The 15,006-nt window shown below is 40.9% G+C and overlaps 1 protein-coding gene across 1 annotated transcript in view; it reads right to left on the bottom strand.

Annotated features, from left to right (window-relative positions):
* The window catches only part of LOC124552437 (charged multivesicular body protein 5), a 43,697-nt gene that overhangs the window by 10,148 nt on the left and 18,543 nt on the right, over positions 1-15,006 (bottom strand). The window contains exons 3-4 of the mRNA XM_047126710.1: positions 14,209-14,374; positions 10,492-10,719 (exon numbers count right to left, since the gene is read on the bottom strand). Of these exons, the coding sequence (XP_046982666.1) occupies positions 10,492-10,719; positions 14,209-14,374 (394 nt within the window). The remainder of the gene's footprint in view (positions 1-10,491; positions 10,720-14,208; positions 14,375-15,006) is intronic.

Here is a 15,006-nt window from a genome sequence, read left to right as displayed (position 1 = left end):
TGTCAGTGTTAACAACAAAGAAGGGTCACCGCTGGTCGACGAAATAAACGTCTTTATTTCTGTTGCAAATTGATTTCAATCACTACCTGACCATCATCAGGATTAGTATTGAAGCTCCATGGACTCATAAATACAAGCAGTAAGACTGCAATATCTGCACATACCAATGAAGAGTACTTATCATTTGTACCTTCTTGCCTGACAAGTACTCTTCATCAAACAATGGAAACTCCAGGTAGGAATATCAACGATGTAGGAAAAGACACATTGCTACCTGCCGCAAAGAAGACACGATAAGTTGTGAACAGGCACAATTAAAAGACACTTACATAAAGCTTTGGGCCACAACCTTCATCAGCAAAAGAGGAACATGTACCACCATTCATACACATAACCAAGCACGCCTCATGCTCACATGATCACCAACTCTGAGAGCTTTACAAACGAGTTTGTGTCAAGCATTTCACCTTAAGCTTGAAACAGTCTAAGTGTTCTTATTATGAAACACTGGACAGATATAATCTGGGTAATTTGCACTCCATTTTAAGCAAAAGCTAATTTTTCATGCATCTCAATGTTTATGACATCACATCTGCTAAACTATATGTCGTACACTGACATAATTTTGTAGGTATACTCAGTGATATATATGAACACTGTCTGCAAACTGTATTACAAATAGAGTACGTGGTAAAGTAATAAATTAAAATGTCGTGCCTGATGTTGAAGTTTTACTGAATGTAAAAACGTTTTAACTGATAAAAAGTTTTCATTTCATCCTTTTTTATCATACAGGTTTGAAATTACATCTAATGTTTGTTGAAAGTCTCTAAGTGCTACAATTCTCAAATAGTGGATGAATAAAGTCTAGGTATTTGTGCACCATCAGTTACGCTGTGTCAAGACCAACACTGTTTCTAACTATAACATTCGCATTATTGCCTTAAACTTTTAATATAAGATGATTTCTCTTAACAGCATTTTAAATTTGTCAATCATTACACAAAAAACGGAAAATAAAATTTTTGTTGACCGTGGAATCCATTAAAATAGGCAAACTGCAATTGGTACTGTGATAGTTGCATACAGGAAGAGGTCCCCACAGGTGGGATCAACTTTTTGAAATCATCTGTATAGTGATGTAGATTAGGGTCCCAGATATCTGACCCTGTTGCCATTCACCCCAGTGGACTATCATTTATAGGTAATCAACAAATGTAAACGTTGTAATTTCGTGTGATGTTACAGAGCCATAAAATAGACAGTCTTAATTAGAGAGTCATTTTAGCATAGTGTTCAATGCACATCTGTAATATGCAGAGGGTTATGGGTCCAAATTTTGGTAGGTGCTTCAAAACTTTTTTAAAATTATTATTTCAATGATTTTGTTAGTTATTTTTATTCAGTTACTTGATTTAAAAGTATTTTTTTATTTTATTTTTATTTTTAATCTTTCGTCACAGCACTTCTTCAGTCAGCATATCAGCTTTGGCATTTGCTCTTACTTTTTCTTCCTAGCATTCCGTTTTCATTTGGAATGTCCACCATTCCACACTGTTTCAACTACCTGGGTGACACTGTGTCATTACTGGAAGTACTACGAGCAACCACCTGTACGATCTCTGGGCCTTTTTTCGAACTCCTGGCTGTTGGTCCGAGTTTCAACTTGCAGAAAACAAAATTTTTTCAACCATTCCCCGAGTGTCTGCGTCACACCGTATCATGGCAGGGCATCCAACTCCTGGTGATTCTTGTCAGGGCCATTACAGATCTGCCCTGTCCCTTGTCATTGCAAGAACTGCAGGGTTTCCTGGGTACAACTGCCTATTACACCGATTCATTCCCAGGGTGTCCACAACTGACCACCCCCTCCCTCTACTTCCACCTTTGTCTGCTTCCTTTGTCTGGTCTCCACCATGTGACCAAGCCATCACCATGCTGAAGGATCGTCTCAGGTTGGCACAATGTGTAGCTACTTTTGATCCCACCAAAGCATTGCTTTTGGCTATGGGCACTTCGCACTATGGTGTAGGGGCAGTCTTTGCCCATTGCAATATAGCCACTTCAGAGCGGCCACTGGTATTTCCATCCAAATATCTCAGTCCAGCATAGGTCCACTACTCTCAGGTCAAGAAGGTGGCTCTAGCTATTGTGTATGAGGTCATCAAATTTCACCTTTTCTTGTATGGCACCAAATTTCAAATCATTATGGGCCAAAAACCATTTGTTTCTGTCTGGGATCCCGATAAGATGGCCCAAAGGCTACAGCAGTGTGTCTTGCACCTCTCCAAATATCACGACGACATCCATTTTCGCCCCACTAGGTACCAAGAACACGCAGATGCTTCATCCTGGCTGCCAGTCGCCCTGGCTCTCGAGTTTGAGAAAAGTTCATATATTTTCATTTGGATATCACCTGCTGCCAAGCGGTACACGGGTTTCTGATCACTAGTACCCAGGTCGCTGAGGCTACTGCGTGTGACCCATCCTCAAACAGGTCATGCCACTTGTCCAGCAAGTTTGACTGTCTCATCCCCTGAGCCAGGCTTATAACCCATTTCATAACTACTTCATGTGTTGAGTCATCATCTCTCGGTCTCAGATGGGGTCCACCTCCTCTCCACGGACTACGCGGCTCCCATGATAGTTATTCCTGGGAGATTGCCACAAAAGGTCTTGCAGCTGTTACATGACTGTTGCTGGTGTGTTTCCCGCACCAAAGCCTTGACTCGCAGACATGTACACGACTGGCATTGACAGGGAGCTGTAGCATTTGGTTGCAGACTGTCCCCAGTGGGCTAGTCAACAGATGGCTCACAAGGCTTCGTTCTCCTGATGGCCTGTAGCTACATAGCCCTGGGAACACATCCATATAGATTTGAAGGTCCATTTCTGGACGTGTTTAACCTGATTATCAGTGATGCATTTTTGTGTTTTCCGTACATGGTCTAGCACTTCTCAGTCACTATCGAAATCACTATTTTTCCTCTGAGAGGACTCCTAGTTACTCTCGTTTCCGACAAGGGACCTCATTTCCAGTCCCTGGTGCTTTGTGATTTCTGTGCACGGTCAAGCACTGGCCATGTTTGCTCCACTCCCTTTTACCCCCAACCTAATGGAGAGGCAGAGTGTATGGTTCACACAGACTCAGATGAAAAAATATCTGCAGGAATTTCCCAGAGGAGGCATTAAGGGTTTTTACGATGGCCAACCAGATGACTCCTACTGGTTCCCATTAACACTGCCGACTTTCTCCACAGGCACCACTCGCAGGTGCTGTTACATCTGGAATCTTGCCCGCCATCATGTTCTGCTGTAAAGAGTTTCTCACCAGGAACGGAAGTCTGGGCATGTGGTTTTGTTTGGCACCCTCTCTAGTTACTGGCAATCATCATGCGCCTGAATGGCCACAGCGTCTACACCCATGGGGATCAGAAGGTCCGGCACCATCGAAATGAGCTCCGAGTCTGGGTAGACACACACTCCCTCCCATTCTGGTCACACCACTACCTTCACTGGTGCCCCAGTCGCTGGGTGCCACCTATCCACTGGTGTTCCAGCCTCCTCTTCTGCCTGTGTCAGTGCCTCTGCCTGAGGAGGCTGAGATTCCACGGCTGCCAGTGGCGGCTCTGGCACCCCTCCAGCTGGTAGACGTGCCTCTCGCGACCTCCATCTGTGGCGGAGTCACTTCCACCTTCCCCACCGCTGCCAGACACCGCAGGGAATCCCAGCTTGGACTGTTTGTTGCCAGTCCTGCTGTCTCTTGCTTATATATGGGTTCATCAGGGCACTCCCTGCACTGGACACTTTCACCTGTGTTCTAGTGACCAGGAGTTGCTCTCCCATCTCGCCTCCACGGGCATGGAAGCCACCCCCACATCCTCGTCACCTGCGCTGTGCCCGTGAAGCTGCAACGATCAGTCCCCGATAGGGGAGGGGTGTAGTGACCCACGAAGATTCCACACTCGTAATCCGGACACACAGTCATACGCTGCGCCACAGGAGTCTGAAGATGCTACCATGGCACAGGCCACCACTCTCTGATGAGCACGCAGCCGCTCCTCAGGGAACTCTATTGGCTGGCCGACAGCTGGTAAAAGTGGACCCGGCCAGCCTCGCTCTCAGTCATATGTTGATATTCAGCCTACGTTTATCAAACTAATAGTGCAGCCACTCCGTGGCAAGTGTGTTCTAGTACAAGTGTTCTACACTCAATAAAGTGTTGTGTCTGTTATGATCTGTGTGTTCTTGTGGTCAGAACAAGTACTTTTTCATTTTTTGGTGCATCAACAAGTTTCAAGTGATCTTTCTGAGCCCTGCCCATCTTGAGGAATGTGCTAAGAGAAGTACTAAATGTTACATATAAAAATTAGAATGCTACACTGAGTGATATAAATACTAACCGGCAGTGAAACACAGGACTTACAGTAAAAAACAAAAAGTTATGCCAGACTTATTGCACTCTTCACACCTAGTCAGTATAAACCTTCTCATCCATATCTACTGAAATTCATAAACAGGAACAAAAAATGCACCTGGAGAGTTCTGATTATTTTAGGCATACAACCTGTGTAACATAACTTGCATTTACCTTCGCAGAAAGTGACAATGATATCTTCTTTACAAACATTTTCAATGTCAGACAAATAAGCCAATTTTTACAAAAAATACTGCTCTTCAGGCAGAAGTTCCTGCAAAACAGTCCAGAGTTACTTGAAAACCGCTTCAAGAGAAGCAACAAACAATAGCATGTCAAAGTTGTATTGACTAAGATAATGCTCTTTTTTTAAAAAATGAAACACCACACATAAATGACTGTTGCTTCAATGATTTACACTAGTGATAGAATGGTACTTCATAAAAAATACTACTATGCTTAACATGACTTAACTGCAAGTTTAGTATATTCATAGACACGAGTAACTTGGTAATTCTTCAAAACTGCTTCCAAGTTAGCTACATGACGGATCTTAACTCAGACACATTTTGCTTTCAGTTAATAAAATCTTTAGTGGGCATAATGAAATATAATTCACATCGTAATCCTTAATTAAGTATTGTGATTTTTAACCCAGTACGAGACACTAGCTAACAAAGAAGCAGTGATCTGATTCCTCCATTACTGGCTTCATCTGGTTAAGGCCATTTCCTGGTGCAGCTGTATAGTATGAATTCTTATGAGATTCATCGAAACACAGGACACCAGCAAAATTCACAATGTATATAACTTCAATGAGCATTCAAACACATGAGCTACGTGGATAGTGAATCACTGCTTTATAATATATGTTGACATTCACTTGCTTATAAAGGGGCTGGTGCATGGCACACACAAACATTTAAAGAGTTAACACCAACTTTTGAGTGCCTGCTCTTTTTCTAGTAGGAGAGTACGACCGACAAACACACACACACACACACACACACACACACACACACACACACACAGATATACATTTGGGTGTCGTCGTGAATGTTTGTACTCTTACTAGAAGAAGACTACAGCTCGAAAGCTAGTGTTAATTCTTTTCTATTATGTGCTTCTATGCACCATACACCAGTCCTCAATGGGTAAATGTTTGCATTTTCCTTATTTTATGTATTTTTCCGTCCGCAGCTTGTGGTCTTGCGGTAGCGTTCTCGCTTCCCGCACATGGGGTCCCGGGTTCGATTCCCGGCGGGGTCAGGGATTTTTCCTGCCTCGTGATGACTGGGTGTTGTGTCGTCTCCATCATCGTCATTCATCCTCATTACGGTCGGATTAAGGCAATGGCAAACCTCCTCCACTAGTACCTTGCCTAGTACAGCGGTGCGGGTTTCCCGCATCGTCCCCTACGCTCCTCGGAGTATGGGACCTCACCACCACCACTATGTATTTTTCCATCCAGGAATTTCCATATTGTTATATGTTGATGTTCATCATTTTTGATGTATTGTATTGTGACAGTGAATTACAGCTACAACAGAAGACAGCAGTAAACTGGTACACTGGATAACTACAATAATCTTGTTCGACTGTGTTTAGATAAAAACATTTGAGGCACTGAGAACCATAGGGGCCTGAAACACACCATCATCAACCCCACATTTAAGTGCATATCATAGAAACCATTAAGACAGCTATACATGAATGTTCATACGTACAATATGGGTCTACAGCACAGATAAACTTGACTTACCATAAGATCAACAGACACCAGAAGCATGAATAAATGCAAAAATCTCACTACTGATGACGATATGCTCTAGGCCCTTACAGTTCTCAGTGCCTCAATTTATACACTGTAGTTTCAACTTTAGTTGTTAAGACATCCTGAGAATATTTCCTTGTATCTGATATACAGCATCCATCGTTTAGCTGTCTACTATATATAGGATATACTAGGCACTCAAGCTCAAACATGTGATGCGTGTTCAGAAACTACTGTAGAGGTTACAGGAAGAACTCGCACTGAACAGACATTTCAGCCTTGTAACAAGTACAGGGTAATCACCTATTGAACAGAACCGCTTTGTGGCGTGTGGCCAGCTGGCAAGGCCAGCTGTTGTGCCTGATGTGCAGATGACAGGAGGTCCACAGTAAACACAGTACACAGTAAACACAGTACAGTTTGTCGCACCTGTTATTTCTAATATACCTAACAAACACTTAAAAAAAAGAGAAGTAAATTAATCACACATGTGAAGCAAGGAGATACTAAACTGCCTCCTTCCATTCCCCATGCATTTCTGACACCTGCTTGGGAAATTACTCATTATACTCAACATTTTCCTCTGAGAAATGGGAGTAATTTCTTGACAAATGTTAATTTTAGGTTCACCTAAAGTATGTGAATTTGATTTGCACAATTTCATTTTCCCCACAGGAAATCTAGCAGGGAATGAGGAGGCCACATGTTGTTGATAACTATTCTCTCTAAACACATCATGAGTTTCCTGTAACGACAAGCTGGCTTTGTGTGTCATTGCAGTCCTGCTGGAAGTTGACGAAAGCATGTTCTCTCTTAGTTAAGGACATCTGCACAGGTTGGTAATCCCTTTTTATTCATATGAAAGGTGCCTTTTAGCAGAAATTATTTAAAAAAAAAAAAATTATATACGTTTTGTAGGTTACACATTTCTAACCAATTTACCAGAAGCATTTCAAAAAATATTGATCAATTTTAAGACAATGATACTTATTGAAAAAGTGGACATCACAATAAGAAACTGTTTACAATTTTCTACACGCGTAAGGCTCTAACTTCTTTGAGATTTACAGAATACGAAAACCTCTATGTTAAAATACGTACTATGCTTGGTTAGTATATCCTCTAATTTTGAACAAATTCTGGCAAACAGAAGCTAAGAAAATGTATACTTTACTCTTAAAAAATACAACTTGTGGAAAACAGACAGTAAAGTTGTCAATGAAGTCCAGTTTTATAAGATCGGTTACTGCATTCTCTTCCTCCTCATCTTGTAATCTCCTTTTTTTCCTGCTCGTCTGTGTTACCTTGCTATTGTTTAAAGGTCTTTAACAGCTTTCTCTGATGGCCTAACTCTTTTTTTATCATAATTTAACATATATTTCACTGTGAAATGACCAACAGTTTGTAGCAGTCTTTTCAGGACTTCACACCTAGCAACATTTCCTTCACTGATCACTGCCACTGCTTCAAAGACACCAAAATGCTGTGTACTAATTGCCACAAACACAAAAACTGTCTTGGGAATTCTGGCCCAGAATATACCACTGATGGAATCATTAGGATTCTGGGTGCAGCCATAAAGATATTTCTTCAATAGTCTTACTTACATCTGACAAACCACTGAAAATTTTTCTCAGGACCTCTAATATGGCAAAAGGTACAGTTAGTTTGTGAATCAATTTCTCACAATTTTGCTGTGCTCTGTTGTATTTGCACCATGAATCACTTCTTGGAGGGCACAGGCTACAAATGGATTTATCGTCTTTTGAGGAGAAGTTAAACAAAATTGGGCCCACAGCTTTTCTATCTTTAACGCTTCAAACTTTTGCCTAATACCATGCCACAATAATTTTGGATTTTATCTATGATGGATTCTGTGAGTCTATTATCACCAACGAATCCTCTGCCACCTTCCAATTTCTTTCTCTAGTATGCAGTTTTCAGTCTTCGCAGCCTCGTACCCATTCGTTTTTGTGCATGACCTATGCACTCCAGGTTAGTGATAGTTACATTTTCTCCATATAGCTTCTCTTCTCTGAAAGTTTTTGAATCCCCACCTCCTAAATAACTTGTGAATCTTACCTTCCTCGACTGTTCAGATCCTTGAAAAATGGTCATGGCCACACAGCGTTTTGTTTAAATGTATGAATAAACAAGAAATAAGGCAATAATACATGAAACAAACAGAAACTGAAAACTTTCAAGATTTCATCTGGAACAAAACCCCTTAATTGTGGGAGGGGGTGGGAGGAGAGGTGGGGGGTGCAGGGGGGGGGGGGGGGGGAGCCACAAAATGCATTCCACATATACCCCTTTGTTAATTTTGTCCTGGAAGGAAGAGGCCTATTATTCTCTCAACACTAGCAGCACCTCACAATCCTATTTTTTTGATTACGTAGGGGTGTCTCATCTTCTGTGAGTATTTATGTGACTTGTAGGTTTCCTTTCAAGAACACTTCCTGTTTCCTGAATTTTATTTATCAATCGATCAATCATACTCCAATTACGGACATGAAGAGCAGGAAATTCCTCCTGAAATAAAATCCTTACTGCATGTGCTGATTCAGTACTCACATAGGACTAGTACATGAATACTCTTCGGAGAATACAGTACTCTTATCATGTACAAGCTTTCTACAGAAACAAAGGCCTTGCAGTGGATGGGAAATACACTCCCCGCCAAAACTGCTGGCACTGCGAGGAAAAAATCCCTTCAGGCAGTTGTGTTACGAATTGATCACCCTATATTTCACATACAGTAAAGAACTAAATTATGGGTACTATGCTTCAAATACAAGAACGATATCTCGTCAAAATGATATTGTTTACTTAATAAGTTTTCATTGGGCTAACGTTTTAAATGAAATACATGGTCAATTTTCAACAGACAACACTGTGTCTGGGTGCGTTTCTAAAAATATTACAGACATATTCTGTCTCAGTTCTACACTCAATTAATAGCTACTTCCATTGATTTTTCTTCACCATTCCATGAAAGCTACACCTCTTTTGAACTTTCTCAGTTCTGCTTCACTTCTATCATTGGCCAACAACATTTTACTTTGCCTGCACCACATCAAACAATGATTTTAATAATGGCTTGACCATTAGCTGGTTTCCTCCTGACAAAAGCTGCCGTACTTCTGTAAGACAAACTACTACTTCACTACGAGTGCAACATTACTGATGAATTTCAATGGTCAATTATTAATGGTGGATTCAAAAATTTTGTGTCTTTTCCTATTCCATGTGTTACATGAAACTGTTGGAACTCAACAGCTAACGTAACACAAAGCGCCAATTACTGGCATGTTTTTGGTGTTTCACGCCTATTTTTTTAATGATACAATCTTACTAGACCGTCTGCAAAGAGTTTTTGAGGACTAGAGTTGTAGTGAAGAATTTCTGAGCTTTATTCAGTGTATGAGTCAGAGTAGCACACATGATGATGATAAACCCTCAGGTGCCACAAAAATTTCTAGAATTTCTAGAACGAACCTCCCCTGCTTAATAGCAACATCTTTAAGTCTGCAGTTTACTTTTAACTCACTGCTGGTTTGAACCATCAAATTTTACCAACAAAAACACAACTCGCCAAATATAACCTTCAAGCAGGTATGCCTATGTATAAAATGTGCCAATTACAAATAACACTGTCTTGTGCAGTTACATTGTTGTAAAACAACTGCGAGCCAGTATGTATTCCCTCATTACTGATTCAGCTAGAACACTAATAGGTTGTGGTGTCACATGTTCAAGTAAGCATCAATAATATAAAATAAACAGTGAGCTTGATGAGAAAAAATTCACAATCCGTGCACGAAAATGACAGATTTTGAGCTAACAGTACAATTCTAGTGTTGTGTGACAGTTACCTACGAATTAATTACTAATCATATAAACAACTGGCAAGGGATCTGATGCAACTGCACTGCTTAAGGTTTCGAGCGGGTTATTAATGTGGGGAACATTAGTACACAGAAACAGAGCTATGTAATGAACAGTGTATTTTTTTACTGCTTAGCTGAACAGTTTTTTAAGCTCTTATAATGTAAGTTTAATTAAACTAAGATAAACTGTGATTTTTCTCCTACACATTTACCTTGGTAACATAAAGACAGCTATCCTTTACAAATGTACGAAGTGGACTGTGTGCCCCCTCTTGTTACGAAAAATGGCGTGCCCACTCTAGGATTAAGGATACTGATGAAGGCTTCACAAAAGTGTACAGCACTTCACCCCTTAATTAATGCAAGACAGTTTTCAGCAAAAATTAATTTACAAAGAAAGGACACAGTACCTTGTTCCGCAAACTGTCAGCTCCGGGTTCCTTATCTGGAGCAGTTGGGGCCTTGACCGCATCATCGAGATAGGAAGTGTCATCGTCGAGCGCTATTTCGTCACCCAAAGCGTCCAACTCGGCAGCCAATTCGTCGTCATCAATCTCGGGCATGCCGTATGAACGTCCCAGAGCCTCCTGCACTTCTTCCGCTTGATCCAACAAGTCTGCCATATCGTCTTGCACATCCTTCAATGAGAAGTGGCACACACGTGTACTCCACATCACACAACTCTCAGAAACAGATCAACTACACTTGTGAAAATCTTGTGTTTCACAATACACACAATGAGAATGGAAACAGGTTTACAAGTAATTTAAGCGACATCAGCATTAGTGTGATATTTTTCCACCATCAGCAGGCATTCATCAAACATTATATCTGATCATGAAACACAAAATCATCAGGAACATGAATCAACATACTTTATTACTGCAAAAATGGAGCTATAATGAACTGCTTCTGTAGCTCACACTAATAATAATCAACAGAGCATTATTTGCCAAGGTAAATTGCCAAGTTCTAGTTCAACTAAAAAACATTGCAATTACATGAATAACAGGGAAGTTGTTAGTTTCACAGAAAAACTGATCCTCTCTTAGTTATACGAAAATACTGCCGCTTATCTACCACTGTGGCCTATGCTGTGACACGAAGAATTTGCCTGTAGGCCATAAAGCAATTAAACAGAGTAGTACATAAATCTTTGCTTGAGGAGATATGGTCCTTGCAAGGCAAAGTATATTACAAGAGTTTTTGCTTTAAAGCAGTTTTTTACCAAGGCAGGTGGATCACTTTCCACATATTTCCGTTTGCTATTCCTGTGCTACTTGTGTGTTACATCAAACATTTTGTTTATGCTCTAAAACTCAAACAAAAAGAAACTCATAATTGATCTGAACAGGCTTCAGAATGCCCAACAGAATTGACCGACTGCCGTATCATTCTCAGCAGTCAGTCAAGCGTCATTGGATGTGGATGTGGATATGGAGGAGCACCTAGTCAGCACACCACTCTCCCTCAAGTTGCCAGTTTTCATAACAAACTTCTCAACTGGCCTCACACGGGCTGAGTGCACCCCGCTTGCCAATGACACTAAGCAGACCTGGACGGTCAACCATCCTAGTGCTAGCCAAGCCCAACAGCACTTAACTTCCATCATCTAATGGCAACAGGTGTTACCTCACAGTAAAACTGTTGGTGTTCTGGAACACAGGTTCCTATTTTTTCTCACTATACAAGTCAGTCCCTAAGGTATCCTTTAATCATGTTCTGTAACTCATAGCTAGGTCTCTCTTTTTTTTTTTTTTTTTTTTTTTTATCACCACCATCACTCACTCAGGAATTAGGTCTTAGACCTGTTCTGGCTAGATAGCTGGTGCCTACAAGGCAGTACAAAGAGCTTTGTGTGATCATAGGACATGGGATCAGCAGATTGCTAATCCCTCCAGCCATTAAGCCAAGTTCCTGAAAATGCTACTACTTCTTTATTCAAGCAGCTTCTCATCTGACTTAATAAGGCTGAGCTGACCCTGTTCCAGATATCCATACCTGATGGATCCACAACCACACACACTCTTGCACTTTCTCGTCCATTGACGCCCACACATGTCTTTCTTCGTTGCCGAAGGTGTGTAAGTCCTAAGATAAAGGATCAGGGCTGTATGGAGGATGTTGCAGTGTTTCCCAACCAAATCAATGATGCATGGTCTAAGTCTGATTGGCAGTGTGGGGGAGGGCAACTGTAGGGGTACTCTGCTTGTAGAGTTCCTTGAGCATGGAACAACAATCAGTGTGCAGAACTATGAAAACACTTTGCAGAAACTGTGATGCACAATAAATTCAAAATGGCCAGGAATCATCCTGTTGCACTTCAAGCAATGTGGCTAGGAAACAATGCAACATCCTCTGTATAGACCAGATCTTTCACAGTGTGATTTTCATATCTTTTGCGAACTGGAGAAAACCATGTGTGGATGTCTGTCTCAGTTGGATGAGGAAGTGCGAGAGTGGATGAGGTTGTGAACACGTTATCAGCCAACTGCGTTCTACAAAACAGGAACTGCTCATCTTGTCTCCCAGTGGGATAAATGTCTTAATGTGTGTGGTGATTACTTTTGAATGGAACCATACCAAGGTTGCATTCCAGTGGGTGTTCAGTTTTCACTTGACTGTCTCTTATACATAAGAATTCCAAGAGTCCCAAATATGTAGGTATGTAAAAGGCGCGACTTAACTCATTCCTCCATGTTCTATAAATCCTTTCAATAAGGAGAACCTTGAGGAAACATGCAACAAATCAAGGTATACCAGACTTGAAACTTCCTGGCAAATTAAAACTATGTGCATGACCAGGACTCTAAACTGGGACCTCTGACTTTCATGGGTAAGTACTGTCACCACTGAGCTACACAACCACTTCCCACGATCTGCCTACACACTGCAGCCAGTGACTACTCTCCTAACTTCCAAACTTCACAGCAGTTCTCCTCCATACCATATGGGACTAGTAGTCCTAGAAGAATGAAGTGAAGCTGTGAGGGCAGATCGTCAGATGTATTCCGATAGCTCACAGACCGTAGACCATTTGCCTGCAAAAGGCAAAGGTCTCACATCTGAGTCCCACTCCAGCAAACAATTTTAAATTTCCAAGAATTTTCAAATCAGCACATTCTGCTGCAGAGTGAAAATTCATTCTGGAAGGTATACCTACATTACCACATCATAAGACACGAACACCTATTGTTATTAATATCCCAATGACTTATTTATTAACAATAACTGTTTTGACAACAGTACCAATTCTTTAGAAGGAAATCTCTTACAATACCAGAAACTGCACAAATTGTGCATTACTGACAAGAGGTTACAACTGTGAGGTAAACTTTATGGAGCAAAGCAGATGAACTGAGTTCTTTGATTAACTTACCAAAACACTTCACAAAACATTCTACCTACTACATAATCAACATTACTTGTATTTATTTCTGGTCGACTGTATGGCACAATGATAGAGCATATGACCGCAGATTATGAGGTTGTGCGCTCAAATCACATCAGGCTCATCACAAAATTTTCCCTGCATAGGACTCCTACCAAGTTGTGTGTGTGTGTGTGTGTGTGTGTGTGTGTGTGTGTGTGTGTGTGTGTGTGTGTCTGTCTAGAGTCTTGAGAGCACTCATGGCAAGGTTATCAGCATCCTCATAATTATTAAAACTAATGAATTTGGATAGAAGGGCTAAAATGTTCACACACCACAAGGACTAAACCTACAAAATGACTAACTCTCACCTTATTCACGCTGACCAAGTTCAATTTTCAAATCCGCATGGGACTTCACTTGTTAGGGTAACTGGTGCGGGGTGCACTTAACCTTGTGGAGCCTACTGGCGAGATGCTCGAGTGAAAAGTAGCAGTGAGAAGGTTCCGAAAGCTGACAATGGCTGGGAGTTACATGAGCTGATCCCACAGCAGTTCGTACCACTTCAAATGAAGTCACTGGTATGACAGAGACCTGTCAGCATTTTTCAGAACTAGGAGACTAATCAAAAAGTTTAGTTTTAATATACACGAGTTATAATTATTTCATAAAATTTCAGGAGCAGCAAACCTCTTCCACATCTATAACTCTCTTGCCTTCTGCCTGCCTGTACAGAGAAAACACTGGGAAAATGTACCTCAATTTCATCAATGTTGAGCTTCTTGAACTCCTTCTGCATTTGTTTTGCACCGGCCTTCATGGCTGCCACAGTGGCGTGAGTGTCTTTCAATGTCTGATTTGCATAATTGGCCTGTTCCATGTTGAACGCCTGCTGTCTCAAGTTGTCCACTTGCTGTTCGTACCTGAAAAATGAGTCCTCAAAGCGATTTTTAAAATGTCAGTGTGTGGTAAAAATTACATGCACACCTGTGTTTCCCTCTTATGAAAGTAGATTATGGACTGTGAAAAAATGGAAAAAGAAGAGAATCAAAGTGTTTGAGGCATAATGCTTAGGATGTTGAAAACTAGATAGACTGACAAGGAACTAGGAGATTCTCAGAATAATCAAAGATAAGATGAATGTGTAGAAAACACTGACAAGAAGTAGGGGCAGGATGATAGGACATGTTAATACACTAATAAATAAGTTCCACGGTATTTTTTGGGGGTGTCGAGGGTAAAAATGGTAGGGGGAAACTGATACTGGAATTATCCAACTAATAACTGAGGATGTTGGGTGCATCTGCTGCTCTGACATTAAGAGGCTGGCACAGGAGAGCAATGATGGGCAAAAAATATCAAAATTTTTTCACAATATATTGATATATATGCCGATATCTAAATTAACAATATATCAATTAATCAATATCAAATATTGAGTATTGAAAGAGATATTCTTTCTGCCTGTCTTTTCTAGACTCGGAGGCACTGTAGTTTTAACACATTTGGTGACAGCACTGTTTGAGAATGATGGAAATTACCAAGCCCCGCTATC

The sequence above is a fragment of the Schistocerca americana genome, chromosome 10 (genome assembly GCF_021461395.2).
Source record: "Schistocerca americana isolate TAMUIC-IGC-003095 chromosome 10, iqSchAmer2.1, whole genome shotgun sequence".
NCBI lineage: Eukaryota > Metazoa > Arthropoda > Insecta > Orthoptera > Acrididae > Schistocerca > Schistocerca americana.
The sequence above is the reverse complement of the archived record's forward strand: the minus strand, read 5'-3'. Positions and strand labels throughout refer to the sequence as shown.